Genomic DNA, 16,884 nt, shown 5'->3' on the forward strand with positions numbered 1-16,884 from the left:
GTGGGTTTGCTTTATCAAGCTTTAGCTATCAAACTGTTCGTTGTCTCCACCTGAGCTGGTGGTCAATTCTTCCTCAGTACTCAATAGGGAGAAATGATGATACATCAAAGGATGATGTCCTAGGTGCCTGCCTTAGGACAGGATCTGTTGCTGTCCACAGTGTGTGTATGTCTCCGGTGACTAGAAAAGCTCAGAACAGATGCTTAACTTGCAGCCATCACACTGAGCAAGGTGCTCGTGGGGAGCCTCTTCTTCTATTACCAGATTCATTGCAAAGCCTTTGTGGGGAGGAGTGCCCAAAATGGGAGAACATCGTGCTAAATAATTGTCTTAGTTCCTCTTAATCATGGCCTTAAACCAACTACCAGTTTGCAGTCCATGTCTCTCTGGAGCTGGAACTGGCTGTGTCTGGCACAGGGCAGCCCCTGGCCTCTTCTCACAGACGCCACCTCTGTAGACCCCTGCTGCCAGCACCTGGACATGTAAACACAATACAGTGTGGCTTCCCAGGCTTTGTTCTTTGTGCTGTAGAAATCCTCTGCATTTTTAAAGCGTGGTGCAGAGGGGAATTGCTCTAGTGTCTGGAATTTTTGTTTTTTGTTTTGAATATACTTTCCAGACAATATCCCAGCAGGAAAAGCCACAAGGCAAAGTGGGAAAAATATTGTTAATGTCTTCTAATTAAATTCATTGAAACAAAGCAGCTTCCTGCTTCCTACATTCTTCATTGTCTGCAGCGTTGCTGTCCCTCCTCCAGCATGATCTGGCACCTTCTTCTCTTGGGAGTCCCACACCTGCTCTGATAAAGGCTGATGAAGTTAGTATCCCAGAAAAGACATTTTCCAAACACAAGCCTGAACAGCCAAGCAAATAACATTTCCACACAGCATTACTGAATAATAACACAGTGTCCTCAGGCTTGCTGTGCTGCGCTGGGAAGCAGATGTGTGATGGAATATTGATGGGTAATCTAGAGAGCAAGTGGGTGCTTTTAGAGCCAGCTATGATCATGCTGTCAGTGAGTTGTTCTGTCTTCAGACAATCAGAGACTGTGTGTCTCTAAGGCTCCCGCTTTTTTCTCTTGACACACCTGTGGGAGGGGCTGGTTTCTTTCTGGGTAGAGAATGACGTCAAGCAAGAGCCAGAACTGGGGCTGAGGAACCTGCCACATTGGGAAAGTGACAGGCAAGCTGTTGCCAGTAAGGATGCCCAGAATGTATGAATATATAAATAAGAGGGAAATTTTCTATCAGCAAGAAAATGCACACCATGTTTCCCACTGTCCTTGAAAGAACTCCAGAATTAGAAGCTTGTGCCCAGCTTAAAAATCTGCACACAAGTTTTTTGCCAACTAGCAAACTTCCTATCCTCCCACACTATACAAGCCCCTTTGGCAGAAATCCTGCAGATGGGGGATTTCCGCCCTCAAAGCACAGCAGGTCAAGAGCAACAAGTGCCAGAACTCAAACACACACCTCAGCATCTGCTAAGCAAGATCTGAAAGGTAATCACAGGGTAATATACCTGCTTGACCTGTTGACATGGTGCCAGGAGCTGCCCATCAGTGGGCATGACACAACATCTCCTTTCAGTCCTGGAACCCAGCCAGCTCAGACACAGAGCACTTGTCCTTTTTGCTTGTCCTGCCCTGGCTTTACGTTGGGCTGAGTTGGTTGTTGGCTTCTCTGTTTTGCACACAGAGAGCCCTTTCTTTCTAGTGCTTCTCAGAGGCAACACTATTCCTTCCAACAGTATCAGGGTATCTGTTTTCCTCACTGCATTTGTGCTAGGTTCTTCTGTGTGTACTTGCATGGCAGTCATTTTTTAAGTACTCTACTACTAGTAAAAGAGACACTTCCACTAACACAGGACTTCTTTTGTGGCAGCAAACACTGAGATTTGAAAGGGGTTTTCTCCCTGCTTCTCAGCAAAAGCTATTACATGAAAAGATTCCAGGTTTTAGCAGCAATTTGGATGACTAGGGCATTTACCAAAACGTGCTGCGGCTTTGGCCAAAAAAAACCCCCACCAGCTGATCCAAAAAAGCTCATGTGTGTTTCAGTGAAGTGTATTCTTAGTTGTTCTTTTTAATTACTCTTTTTACATTTGAAGTGTAACTGTTCATTAATAGCCTGAAGAGATGGAAATTTCTGAAGTGATAGCATTCCCACTGGTTCATGGCTCTCTTAGGCATGCACAGATATTTTATGAAGGGAAGATTATGGGAAGGTACTAAATAGTGGTTGAGGGCATGGAACAGCATGATCAGCTGAACATGTTTTTGATGTGCGTCGTCATATGTATGTGCAGGCTCAATTACTGATGTGTTTCCTTCCAACACTCCCTGTCACTTCACATCATCCAAGGCTCAATTTCGGTGTGATTGTAAGGTCTCTCTCACCCCTCCCCTCCCCTCTGCCAGGAGTACTGGAAGTCTCTCATTAATGATGCCAAAGTGCTTAGACAACATAAAAAAGAGAGCCAGCCTTCATCTGCCTAGCTTGAGGAGGGTAACATGAGCATGGCTGGGTATCACTTATCTCATAAGTGAGTACTTAGAGCTGCTGCTTTTTGAAATGGACACAACAAAAAGCCAACATGCCACTGCAAAAGATCCCATTCATTGCTGTGTCAGAAAAAAGCACCCAATCAGATCGAGAGAGAGAAAGAAAATGGGCTTGTGACTCTTGTCCTGACTCATTATCTGGAGGATGAATGCCTCTACCTAGCAAAAGGTTAACATTTCAGCTGTTCCATTCCCTCCTGGCTGACTAGCTATGAGGTCCTGGATATATGGAGAGGGCAAGAAAAACTGCAGGTCACAACCAAGAGCTCAAGAACCTTTGAAAATGACTATAGTAACTGTTCTCCCTTGAAAAGGCTCCTTTCCCTACTTTAGTAAATAGAAGCTGGTAGGAGTGAGATGAAATTCCTTTATCTTGTTGCCATAAAACAAAGGCATGCCTATGGGAAATGTACAGTAGAGTCAGCAAGCTCTTCTATACAAGGTCTTAGCTTGATGTGGGTTATGAGCTTCATGGGATCTGCCCCTGCTTACGTATCACTGACAATGCTAAACATCTGTTCTCTGATCACAGCCAGTCAACAGAAAGGGTGAGAAAAGGTCAACAGCTGATTCCACCTGGAATAAATGTAAGACATGCACCCCATCTCTAGTGTGGGTTTTGAGCTATCAGCCCAAGCTGGTTGCAGGCTGTCGCAATGGTGGGAGCTTTATTATGCAGTGGCTGTTCACAGGTGACAGCAGTTCTCCAAATTTGTAATAGCAACCCAACCTTGCAGTACTATAGAGCCTGAGTGGGTCCCTCTAGCACTGTAATGCCATTAATGCTATTCAGTTGGATTGTTAGGATGTACCAGATATTCTCCCTTACCAACTTTCATTCACTACAAACATAACTTCCACGGCTTCTTGGAGAGCAAGAAAACTACCTTGAACTACAACAGGGAAAGGCTGGTGTGCCAGATCAAAAAGGGCTAGAGAAGGGTGACTTGCCCTTCATTTTTTCATGTCCCTGTGAAGGGCTACAGCATATGAATAAACACACACACATACTTTCTTACTTGCTCTTTTTGGGTGTCAGAAGTGTTCTTCCCATTTTTAAAGTATTTTGATGTCAGAGTTCTCCTCTCTGTTGCTGGTTAATGAGATTGAGAAGTACTTTTTGTACTTCAGAGGAAAGTGTATGTCAAAGGTTTGAAACTAATTGATTAACTACCTTTGATTTTACTGAGTCTTGGCTCTGAGCTTGTGGCAATGCCTCGGTCTCCACAGATGCACTGTCAGGGTGGGTGCACTAATTAGATCCTAGCCGCAATGGGGTATGGCAGGATTTATTCCACACAGAAGCATCCCCAAGGAGTTGATGACAAAAATTAAGTAGTCTCACAGCAAGGACTAAAGATAATCACCTAACTAATCTTTCCTGAGCTCTTACTATTGCAGAATTACATCATCTTGTGCTGTCAGCAAAGTCAGCATTGAAAACATTGGTGTAGGTTACTGAAGGAAAAAAATTCTTAGAGAGAAGTTTGAGGGAGCTTAATGTCCTGTCAAACTCATCCTCTCAATTCAGGGGAGTTACTGAGGACAGAATAACCTTATGAGAATGGCATGGAAGCAACTTGTTATATTTCAGTGTGGCATCATCATAAGCAATGACTGTGTTTCAGAGCAGACTCTCTCACTGCAGCCCCTTTGGAAGGGTAAATCTTACCTAAGTTCTCTGTCCACCAAGAAGAAATGAATTCTCTCCCATACAGGTGATACAGAAAGCTGGGAAAAAAATGCATACCTAACTGTCAGTCTAGGAGACTATTCTCCTTCCAGGATTCTCAGCAGTGGAGATACGAGTGCTCCTTTTATATCTGGGACTGTTAGTTGGCTCTCTTCTAATATGTTGGAATATTATTTTTTTTTGCTTCTGTAACAATTAAGTTATGTTTATGATCTGTTGTCTTTGTTTAGATGGAATTTAATCTTTTTCATTTTCCTCAAATCTGCTATCTAATGGAAGAGTACAATTGAATGTAACTGTCCCTCATAGTGCTGAACTACAGTAGGGAACATAAATTTAGCTGGAGCATACTTTCAGTCATGTACAACGATATCACTTCCAGAATGCTAAGTTCCTTCTTGATCTGCCGTGATAAGCTCTTTTACCTGCCACTTTTCTTTGCTGGTGACACAGTCCTACATATTCAAGAACACTTTTTAGTGTACTACAAAACGCCAAGGACAACGTAAAGTTCATAATAGCAAGAGCTGACATGTGCACAGAGAAATGAATGCAACATGCTGGAAACAAAACTGGCACTAAAATTGTTTTTTTAAAAATCTGCTCTTAGTGGCCTCCCAGAGATTTGCTAAGAGATCAGATGCAGAGAGCTCACGTAGTTCATCTACGGAGAGCTGAACTTGAAATGAGTCTGCCAATTAGGGTTCAGCCTCTGAATTTCAGCTGGCTTCAACCTCCAGTCTGCCAAAGTGCTTGTGATCAATAAGGTAATGAAATGATGAACCCTAGCAAGCACAAATCTAGCAATGCAGGTTGATAATAATTTCTAAGCCTCATGAGCAGTCAGTGAGTTCCCTATCCCCCTGGAGAGGACAAACAATATTTCTTTTGGCAGTTATCTATCTGCATCTTCACCATGCTTTGCACCTTAAGACAAAGCTGACTCCTCATCCTGCAGTGAACCACTCTTCATCCACTGGAGCACTTGTATTAGGTTCTTGTAGAAACACAAGCCCAAAGCTGCCCTGACTGGACTAGAGCTTTCAAAATAAGATTAAATAATGCAAAAAAAAAAAAAAAAAAAAAGAAAAAAAAGAAATAAAAAGAGCTTTTCACATATGGTAAACGGAGGCTATGTAAAATAAATAGTTTTTTCTAATCTAAATTACTGCAGCATCCTGGGGAGTTAATTTTACCAGCCTTGTACTAAAAGGAAGGCTTTCATTTCATTTGGCAAAGCAAAAAATTGCAGGAGAGAGGAAGGAGGAAGAGCAGCTTATGATCCATGTTCTGATCTTGCAAAGTGTACACATAGACACAGATACATCCTATGGATTTATTTATGCTGTCAGATACATAGGCGTAACATAAATTCTTCTAAACTTATACAAGCGACTGCATTTGTGCATTTCCAGGGTCCCTGCCATTGGCTTCTGGGAAGCTTTTCTTGTAAAAAAATAAATGCAGACGTTGGAAACACAAGAAATCATATCCCACTTTGGCTGGGAACATGCCTGCTCTGCATCACTGGAAAATGCCTCTGTTCTCATGTTCTTCTGCAGCTTGACCCCATCCTGGTGATCATGGAGCAAAACTAAATTTTCACTGTAACCTATAGGCAATTAAACTGTAATTGTTAGTGTGGAATACGTAACTTTTCTTTCTTCTTATCCTGTCTCAGCTGCTTTGAAGAAGAGAATTGACCCAGATTTTCCTAATTGAAGCTGCAAGTTGGGTTCTGGGGGAGCGATTTCCAAAGGACCTAACAGGCTTAGGAGTACAATATGTACAGTACTTATCTTGGGCCCTGTGGTCATGAGTCAGTGTGGTGATTTCAGTCAACCCTCCAGGTACCTAAAATCAATATTTTGGAGCCTCTGATCCTATGCTCTTCTTCATGAGTCAGATATTCTTTGCTTACTCTGGAGATTTCTTCTCTGATTACAAGATGGAAGTCTTTGCTATTCAGCAGTAATTTAATTACTTCCGCTCCTGAAACTTTCTAAACCTCATTGCCTCTCACTGAGGCTGACCATTATGCAGTAAGACATAGTTTTAATATGGATGTTGCATACACAAGAGGAAGCAAATTAACATATTTGCAAACACAGAGAGAAAGAAAACATGTTTTCTGCTGAGTATTCTGAAAAATTCATGATATGTGATACCTATGCCTGTTCTTTCTCATAGAGTCTTGCTTCCCAAAGAGGAGTAAATTTGTTCACGAATTGTAGTTCACACCATCTGAAAGTAGTAACGGGAAAGAAGCATTTTGACTGGGACAACCTAGCATAGTCCAGGCAGCGTAGACTCAGCATCCATAGTGGATCAAGCCAAAACAAGTTTCCCATCTCTCTCTTTTAATGATATATGTCTGGTCCCACCTCCATTGAGAGCAATGGAAAGATTCCCCTTGATCTGAGTTTGCAGCAAATTCACAGTGTCCTCTGCAACCAGGAACCAGATGTAGCTCTGTTTTTCACAGAGCAAACATGCAAACAGCAAGCATTGGACAGGTGTGATGTTGCTTCCAATCATGGTGAAGTAGTAAGGCTTGTTGAGTACAGATCAGATCTGCTCAGGAGAATAGTGCTTTATCTTCCACTGTCTCCATTGTGGGGCAGCAGAAAAGCAACTTTCATATCTATTGATTTGGGCAGCACTACTCTTGGATGCTGGGGGCAATGGATATTCCCATAGGAATGTGTTGCAATCCTACAGCTAATCAGAATGGAAAACAGGTGTGTGGTTCTCAGGCAGTGATGTTGCTGTGGGGGAGAAGGACATGACTGTCATATTCCCTCAGTGTCACCAGAAGAAGATGCTAATGGGAGGCAGGTGAAGATCAGATGAGACCTTTGAAATCCACATCTGCATCTCATCTGTGCTTGTGGTGCAAGCGGAAAACTGCAGGCCTCTGTGTACCTGCCATGGGAGTCTCCTGAGAGAAACAGGGGATAAGACTGAAACGCATACTGAAAGACCTGAACCAAGATAGGTGATGAATGAAGCGCTGCTGTGATTTTGACAGACCTGAAGGTCTGAGCTAGCAGACAGGAGCAAGGCACATGCGGCCACAGGGAACTTGTGGGGAGATGGAGCTTTGGATGAGGTAAAGGACTCAAAGGACAGAAGCCATGTCGACAAATAACCTCTGCAGGAAAGCTGGCTGAAAAACTCTAACGGCCCCCAGGGAGATGGCTTGGGAAGATCTGTTCCAGGAGAGACGAGGCATGAAGCAGAAAATGCTCATGCATCCATAGCTCTGCCTTTGCATCTTAAGTGCCCCCTTCACGAAGTTTTATTGTCCTCCTTTCTCTCTGTCTGCTGAGTTGTGGTCCTGTTTGGCTCACACGTAATTGAACAATGTAATTTAGGACTGCAGTTTCCAGACTTTGCCTTGTTCTTTTCCATTATTAATCAACCCTCTTCCACTAACACAGTGACAGGGTCCTGGTCAGCAGAGCTATGCAGCAGCATGTGATGACAAGAACACTCAGGCGCACACACCCCCGCCCCTCCAGGGAGTGGCAGGGACCGAGACACCCAGCACTCTCTCTCTTACCTTTCATTCTCTACCACAGCTGGAAAGTTGCATGGTTCCTCATGTGGCAGGCTGTGATTCTTTGTTTATTACTCCTCACAAAGCACAGAGATTATCCAGGGTCAGCATGGCTGAGCTGCCTGAGGCAGTCTGGGTAATTCTAACAGTGCATGGCAGAGCTTAGACTTAAATGGATAAATTGAAGGACAAAGACAGTGTCCTCTTTTCAAGTGTGTTAAAAGGCTTCCCCAGAAGTTTTCTGGGGATTAATCCTTGCCCCCTCTCCATAGCAACTCCTTGGACATCAAGCCAGGGATAAATGAGCTGATCAGAAAGACAAATAGACTAACAAAACCAAACAAACAAACAAAAAAGAGCCAAAGTTGACACACAAATGAAATCAAGAGATCCCTAATGTTGAGGTGGAAGAAAAGCCAGTGCACATTGCTGGGCGAAATCCACATCAAAGCAGGCTCTGTGTGCTGAGAACAGAGTACTCAGGACTCTGGGTTTCAGCACTGTCATCTCCTGTAGGAAAACCCTTCTCTCATTCTGCAACATCCCCAATGCAGGGGCTTGGAGGGAATAGACACAGGGGAAGAAAAATGTGTTGTTTCCACTGCCACTTAAACACACAGTAGCACTCTCACCACAGGAAGATCTGTACGCAATACTGTAGCATCATTCAAAAGGCAAAATTAGAGCACAGTCCATGACAATGGCAGATACTTTCCTAAGCCCCTGACTGAAAATTGCCTCATCTTCACCTGAAACTTAAAGCCTAAGATATGTTTTGCAACCTCTCACAGAGAGACCACAATCATGTAGAAAGACTTCAGGCTGGTTTAAATGAAATACACATGGAACCTTTTTCTGTACCCCAGACTCTCACAGTTGTGGAGCTAAAGGTCAGTGCTAAACCCTACCTATTGCCCTCAATTTGTTTCAGTCCTACATAAAGTCCTGGTAGAAGCTTCCACAAGGTAATGATGGGAATATCTTAACTGGGCTGGTGTTCTCTTTGGTAATGGAAGAGAAAAAAATAACTTAGCACACATAATAAATGAAGCCCAAAAGAACAGATGAAAGATAAGTCTTTTTGCAGTAGCCATGTCTTTTCAGTTTTCCAGACTTTTTTCTTTTAAAAGGCATTTCAGAAAGAATTGGGGTAGACATGAGGAGAAATATTTTAATTGTAAAGGACAGTTACATTCCAGATCAGGTGAGAGTTCTTCCCCAGCTGAGGTCTCTAAGAAAAAGACTGGTTCAGGTCAAGTCAACCCTTGAGGTGGAAGGGTGGGCAAGTTGCCCTCTCAGTGTCTTCTTTAACCATATTCTTTCAAGTCTGGGTGACAATTTTGTTCTTTTTTTTATTGTGTTGTGGGTTGGAATGTGAATGAATTTTAATAGACAGGGCTGTGTAAGAAGAGACAAGGTCTCCCTTGTTTTGTATATGAAGCAAGACAAGGAACAAGCATTGAAATCTCTTGGTAGCTTTTAAAAGCTCAGCTGGTAAATAAAATAGTAATTCCAGAGACGGCTGTATCTCCCACATCTGTTCAGACATAGATTCAATACCACTTGCAACTACATAAAAACACTGAGGAGAAAAATTCCCTGAAAAGAAATGTAACCAGTATCATTCATATGCCAACCTTTTCCCAGAAACTAAAACTCAGAGTTAGCTGATATGCAGTATTATTTCTTGGGATGCAGGCTGAAGACCATTTTCAGGCTCTGAGAGCACCTTGGGAGGAAGAGGTGTTTCCTGAGTGAAAGAAGAGCAATGTTGCCAGTTGTCCACAGTGAAAACAACCGGCCATGAACAATTCCTAGCACCATGGGTGGTGCACAGCTGTGTTGCGGGGTTCCTGTATGCATACCTCCAGATTTCTATCACCTAGATGCAGCCACAGTGGAGGAGACTTAGTTGACAGCTACTACCAGCCACGAAAAGTGCTGGCCGGACAGGTCCACCTAGGATGAGTTGTTCCATTACAAAATTCCTGCTATCCAAACCTGCATGGGTTTATGTTAGCAAGGCATTACAACATTTACTTGCATCCCATTGCCTGCTGTAGGCTTCATACACACCCCCTAAGTCAGCTGAAACTTCTGTTAGTCAGACTTGAGAACATGTCAAGTTAGCCAAGGGAACATGGTTCCTTCCTCTGCTCCAAGGACTGAAACATGCCTTTGTGTATCTTCGTTACATTCCCCGCAGCTGATGCTGCAAGTCTGGGCTACAGGACGGGTGTGTAGTACCAAGAGCACCAGTCCTCATTCCCTGTTTGTCCAGGTATTAGGAGGGAAGAAAAGTGTGCAGTGAAAATATCCAGTGATGAAAGAAGCTGTGACTATACGAAGTACATACGTAGTGATATTTCATAGTTTATAGAGACTGTAAAACATGATAGTTCAACCGTGGCAATAGTAGATACAATTATGTGAGTAACTATAACAATCTTAGTGAGTAACTATAATAATCTTAGCAGCATACAATCATGGTAAATATCAGTAGCATAATGTTATGGTTCTGTGTTACAGTTAACCCAACCTGCTAAGGTCAGCAAGACCACTCTGTTGGTCTTTTCAATCCCTATCTAGAGTATGGGAGTCCCAGGGGCACCCTGCCTGGCATGTTAATGGAAAAGTTGTTCATCTTGGCAGCAGTTTATTCTCAGACTCCAGAATCCTCTGCACTGATAATCTTCTGCTGGGCCCCCCATGCAGTCTTTGAATTGTCTTTGTATCCCCCACAAAACTCCTTCTGTATTTCCTTAGCTTCTCCAGATAAATCACTTGTTGTTCCTAAGGACTCAGTTCCAAATATGATCCAAAGATAACCACTCACTTGCACCTTGAATGCAGCTGTCTTCCTGCAGAGTCAGTTCCACAACTGACCCAGAGATAAGCAGTTCCTTCTGCAAGTGTCTTAACTGTCATGTTACTACTTTATTTATTCTGTGGCCTAGATATTGCTGGATAGATATCTTCATTTTTAGTGAGCAGTGGTATCTTGTTATAAGAAATGGTAATTAGGTTTGTGGTGGGTTGACATTTTAGCTGCAGGTCCACCTTGGCTCAACAGTTCTCCTGTTCCTTGACACCCTTACTGCCATTAGTTAGATCAAATTTCCAGCATGTTTCTAGTTCATGCACTTACTTCGGCTTCCTGTGGAAAGCAGAAGGAATAGGGAAGCAAAGAGATGGGGAAGAAGTTGATGGCAACATTGTTAGTCTGGTCTTTTCCTGTCAGTGAGTGTGGGGTAAACCAAGGACCATGGTATTTTTTCCCTACTCTTTCCACCTGATGACTCTAGCCTGCCAGTATTTCACCAACATATGACTCAGTGAAAAAAATCCTCATGTGACAGCATAGTAATGACTTTAGGAGCAGCAAGGTGGTTCACATACTTAAAATAAAAGTTTCATTATTTTGCTGGGTTAGGTCCGTAATTCTACATTATTGACTATATGGTGGCGTGAGTGAAGGCCAACCAGATAATGATACAAATACAGCCTCTGGTATTAAATTTTGTGGGGTTGGACCTTGAAAAAAATGGAATTGTTCTCATCCTTCAAATTTTTTGTAGATAATGCAATATTTCCCATCCTCAGGAAAGCACCAAAAAGATTCTTTATTTTTAGTTATATTTTTTTTAAATTATTTGTTGACTTCACCTAAAAGATTTTGTGTGAAGACACTAAGATGCTTTTTAAAAATTTTGCTCATATTAAGACTTCCCTTTCTATAATTTGATTTTCTCTAGAACAATTTCAGACCTGAAAAATGCCGTTTTATTCACCTATGAATCATCACAGCGTTACATTTTGATTAATGTAAAGCATTTCAAAATACCACCAAGTTTAAATGATAACACTGAATTCTCAAACCTGATCCTTTGTTATAAAAATTGGTTTTGATGCAATGTCATCTTTCTCCAAGAGAAGAATACTTCTGTCCAAAATAAATTTGTATTTGGCTGTTACATATGTACTAGGAGGAAATGGCTTGTTTCTACATGTTGTAGCATCACTACAGGTAGGAACCAAGAAAAATTAATTTCTGTACTTGGCATTTGTGCCAGTAAGCTGAAACAACAGAATCTAGTTTTCTTGATGCCCTTTTGCAGTGAAAAATCTCTTGCCAGGCCATGTAGTGCCCTATTCTGCAGCTGCCCCATAAGACTGGCCATATCTTGTAAGAGCTAAGGTCTGTCTAGCACTGTGCAATTCTCTGAGGGCAATAAGTAGAGGCTTCCTAAGGAAACATGTCAGCACAGGCTGACAAGTACCATGCTAATTCCTTCATGTAATCTTTGAGCCTCCCTCTGTCCTAACACACAGTAGCGCTTGAGTGGTTTCTTTTGTTCCACAGTGTCCTGTGGCCTGCATGTTTGTTCAACAAGTTCGTGAGCTAGAGGATCAACACGCCATGAGCTGATACTTGTTTTAAGATGGGGGATTTGAAAGCATGCAGGGGACCTCTGTGTTACTATGATTTGTGTTGTCTCCACTACTGCTCTTCTCCTCTAGCTGGCAAAGGAAGGTAAAGTCTGTAGATAAATTACTCTGGGAATCACCTAGAGACATCTAGCAGTGGCTTGAGAGGGAGAGTGAGTATCAGCCAGCCATACAGACTGTCCACAGCCTAGCAGTGTATGTCTTTCCCCCTGCAGTGGTTGCTGGTCCTATGCTGGATCTTCTTTGTGGTGTTCAGCCCTGTAACTACAAGTTGATCAAATGCTTCCTTAGCCTCAGATGTGAATGGAGACATCATTTGTCTTGAACATCTCTCCCATGAAATCTGGTGTGACCAGCATCCACTAGATATAAGAATCATAAGACAAATGTCCTTAATGAACATTTTGGCTTGAAAGAATTAATTTAGAGAACTAGGGATTTTTGAAGTTACTGGTTTCAACCTTCAGGCTATCACCCTAAATCTTAACGATGGTGGAGAAAGGAAGCAAAAATATTGCCTTTGCTCAGAAATGTTTAGGAGTTTCTTGTCAAACCCAAGAGCCCTTTGAAATCAGGAAGTCATGACAGCAGCAATGAATTTTTTGCTTTACTGGTAAACAATTTGATCTATTCTTAATAGAAAAAATGAAAAAAGGAAATAATGAAAAGAGCATCTACTTCATGTCTATTGAGCAGTACCATACTGTTCATACTAGAAAATACTGAGTACTTTGTACCAACATAATTCTATGGTGTTTTTGAAATCATATCTAATTATCTTTTCAAAGTTCTTTTCAAGTTTATTCATGCAAAATGTTTTACTGACCTTTGCATGAGTTTAAGTTAGTTACTCTATGGTTCTGATGTACTGAGAGCAATCTTAACTCCATTTGGTACTTTAATTAAAATTTAGGCATAAGTAAAGGAATGGCTTACAGAGCAATAATTTTGAAGCTGACAGCTGCTACAGCAAACCTGAATGCCTTTGCTCTTCCTCACAAAGGTCAAATGACTCCCTAATGTAGCTGAAGTGAAATGATGTAAGTAATTGTGCAGGTGCTTGTGAGGTCACTGGTGGCTGAGGAGGTGACAGGGCAGGAGCAGGCAGGTGTGAGCAGCCATGGTTAGAAGGGGAAATGACTGAGCAGAAGACTGTTCCTGCCAGCCTGGGAGCTGTGAGCCTGGGGACCAGAAGCACCCTTGAAACATGCAGCTGGCCTCTTTGAAGCACAGCTGGGCACCAAGAAACAGTCACCTCCTGAAATTGCATCGATGATCACAAAACCAAGAAAGTTTAACCTCCATTTATTGTCAGAAAAAGTGGAAACAGTCTGAGAAATTTAAATTGGTCTGAATAAACAAAACAGGTCTCTGAGCAACCTGATCTAGTTGAACATGTCCCTGCTCATTGCAGGGTGATTGGACTAGATGACCTTTAATGTTCCCTTTCAACCCAAACCATTCTATGATTCTATAATAAAGAGGGTAGCTTGCAAGTATCCTTGCTGCTGTAGATTTGCATGTGACAGTTTGAGTTGATTTTTTTTTTAATCATGTATCACCATAATCTCCAAAATTTCTGTGCAAACACTTATGGAAATAGCAGCAAAACCTGAAAATTACTGAAATGTATGAAGGCTGAGGAGTGATGAGGGTTGGTGGTGCAGAAATTGTTTTCCTTAGACATGCCTTCAAACTAGCAGTTGGAAAGGAAGTCCTAGTCACTGTGGGAGCTGAGATACTACCACACTTTTCTCCCTAGTCTGAATCACTTATGCATATCTTTACTCCTCTATTAAATCTAGCATTTTGAATATAAAATCATAAAATGAGATTCTGGTTACTCATGTAAAGTCTTAGTGGTGTGCCTTTAATTCTTAATGGGAGTAGCAAATTTCAGGTATCCATTCCACTCGCAGGCTTAAGGATGTTTCTCTGCAGACACTATGGGTCAGCTTTACCCCCAGAAGTGCAGAGTTCAGTGTGCAAATACAGAGTTTCTCATGAAGGTTTATTTTCACTAAGAGGTCTTTCTGTCCCACTTATGCCAAGAGAACAGGAATGAGGATGTGTAGGGTATCTCCTGCATGAGAATATCTAAAACTGTAATTTTCATTGCAGTCTGCCTGTCTGTCCTGTCCTGTTTGCTTTCTTTTGTTGATAATTATTTTTTTCCTGACGTTTTGCCACATCCGTAAACTTTTACTATAAAATGCTGCAGATGGAATTTCAAAATCATTGCAGATGATGGACTTGAGCATTAGACTTCTTAACAGAAGAGAGCAGGATCAACACCAGTGGAATACCACCCCAAAACTTTACTAACACAGAGCTTGTATTGTCATTGCTAGGCCCACAGCTGTATAGTCCCAAATTCTCTCCCATGCTTGTTTCTGAGTGATCTGAGCATCTGACCATCTTGTCTTGTGAGAGCTGTCCATCCACTGGCCTGTACTTAGCAGGGCGTTGTTAGGATGGATAATTTGCGTGTCTGTGTAAAAGAGCAAAAGCAGAATATTAAGTGATATTCATACTGCAGAATATGAGGCACCATATGTGATGGCTGGCTTCATCAGTCATCCTGTTCAGTGGGTGACTGACAATGTGTTCTCTCTCCCCTGCAGTATGGGATAAAGAAGAAGGAAGAAAAGGAAGCAGAGGCCCAGGCTGCACTGGAAGCTAATGCTGAAGGGAGTCTGACGCGCCCAAAGAAGGCGATCCCCCCTGGCTGTGGGGATGAGGAGGAGGAGGAAGAAGAGAGCATTCTAGACACAGTCATCAAATACCTACCAGGGCCCCTGCAGGACATGTTCAAGAAGTAATAGCTGCAGACTGTTAGATGGGCATAAACAGTACTGCAAAGGATTTCTCTTTTGCCCAATGGGGATTTACAATCTTGCCATCCATCACGCAGCCTTCCCCACCTCTGCCCTCTACTGCTCACTAGGAGTCCCTTTGCTTCCCATTCCCTTCTGACTGCCTCTTTCCCTTCCCTCCACCCCAAGACTCATCCATGCCTTTTTTGTACATAGTCACATCCAGTAGATGCCTCTGAATGGATGTAAAGATTAAAAAGCTGCAGACTACACAACTTTTATTATAAGCCATAGTACTATGTATGTTAAATAAGGCAACTGTATATTAAGCATAGAAAAGGAACAACCTCATGTGCATTTCCATCCAAAGCAGGAAGAAGTGTTCACTAAGTGTGAACAGTGGCCTCTTTAATTTTCTTTAATTCTCTTTTTATTATTATTGATAATAATTATTAGTCATTATTATTAATGTTCTTGTTGATTGGCTTACACTAGGCATTTGTTGAGCACATTCACCCTTGGAAGGGATATCTCAGTTCTCCCATGAAAGCAGAGCTTTTCTGTTTTAATTCCATCACTAGCATAAATAAGAGATAATTTGGAAGGTAAATCATGCATGATTTACACAGCTGACATCACTCAGAACTGTGGAAGTAGTGAGTCCTCTGCGCTCAGACGCTGGTAGAAGTTAAATGCCTCAGAATCTAAGCAAGAGTCATGTTACTTTGGGAACTAGCCATACACCTAACTTGAAAGAGCAGATTTGGTCAGACAGTTGCCATACAGAGAGCTGAAACCACAGGAAAGTGCATGATGCTCTGGTCGAGGACCTCCCCAAGCCCTTTGAAGCCAATGATCAAGTACATAGGCTGCTCTGATTAACTAACCTTCTTCTTTCTGCCCAGTGTCATTTTCAGCTGTCCCATTCGCAGCAGTGCTTGCTGGATGGACATTTGGTTTCCAGTATATTGTTGCAGCTGTGTCCTGCCCACCCCTTCCTGCAGTGTGTGGGAGAGTGGTGGCCTGAATGTTAGCCATGGCACTGGAGATCCAGATATCCTGAGTATGCCTGCTACGATACTATGCTAAATTACTGCGTTGCCTTGGGGAGGTTACTTATTTTTCTGCCCCACCCAGCTTCTTCAGCTGTAAAATGTAGGTTTCAGTCTCTACCTACTATAAAGGCATAAAGTAAGGATGCTTCTCCAGTGCTGTGCAGGAGCTAATTAATATTATAACAGTGTGTGGGATCCCTTGATGCTAGTAGGGTGGAAGGAAATCTCTCTCTCACCATTATCTTTGTTGCCTTTTGCAGACACAGATACAGAGGGCTTCTCAATACAGCACTGCAAGTACTGAGTAACTGCATAAGATAAGCCAAATTCTACTGGAGATGTTGACTTGCTAGTACATACACAGACTCACATACGTAGATAGACTTATTCTGAACACAGACCCTCATGATCAGGCATCTGGCTTGTCATCTGAAGAGCTGATCCTGGAGTTTTTGCATTTGGCTAGGTCTCTGTAGTTCCTGCTGTGAAAGCATCATGCCATCTCAGTCTCACAATCTTGTAAGAGAATCAAGGTTTGGCAGAACTGGTATTGCTTGACTCTGTCATGGCAACAGCGAAAGTTTCCTAAGTACATGGAAGAGATTTGGAAGCAAATATGTGCTTTCTACTGACAACTAAAAGGAAAGCAATCTCAGACACTTCATTATGTACCTAAATTAAGCATATTACTTCAATGGAACTTCTTTGATGCACTTGTTCAGTGGAACTGAGTTTAGGCAAAC

The 16,884-nt window shown here is 42.2% G+C and overlaps 1 protein-coding gene across 1 annotated transcript in view; it reads left to right on the forward strand.

Annotated features, from left to right (window-relative positions):
* CPLX1 (complexin 1) overlaps nt 1-16,644 on the forward strand; it is a 114,237-nt gene extending 97,593 nt beyond the window's left edge. Inside the window, exon 4 of the mRNA XM_050913680.1 lies at nt 14,895-16,644. Coding sequence (XP_050769637.1) covers nt 14,895-15,092 — 198 coding nt within the window. The 3' untranslated portion in view covers nt 15,093-16,644. The remainder of the gene's footprint in view (nt 1-14,894) is intronic.
* Nucleotides 16,645-16,884: the final 240 nt, after the last annotated feature.

This window comes from Gymnogyps californianus, chromosome Z, assembly GCF_018139145.2.
Source record: "Gymnogyps californianus isolate 813 chromosome Z, ASM1813914v2, whole genome shotgun sequence".
Lineage (NCBI taxonomy): Eukaryota > Metazoa > Chordata > Aves > Accipitriformes > Cathartidae > Gymnogyps > Gymnogyps californianus.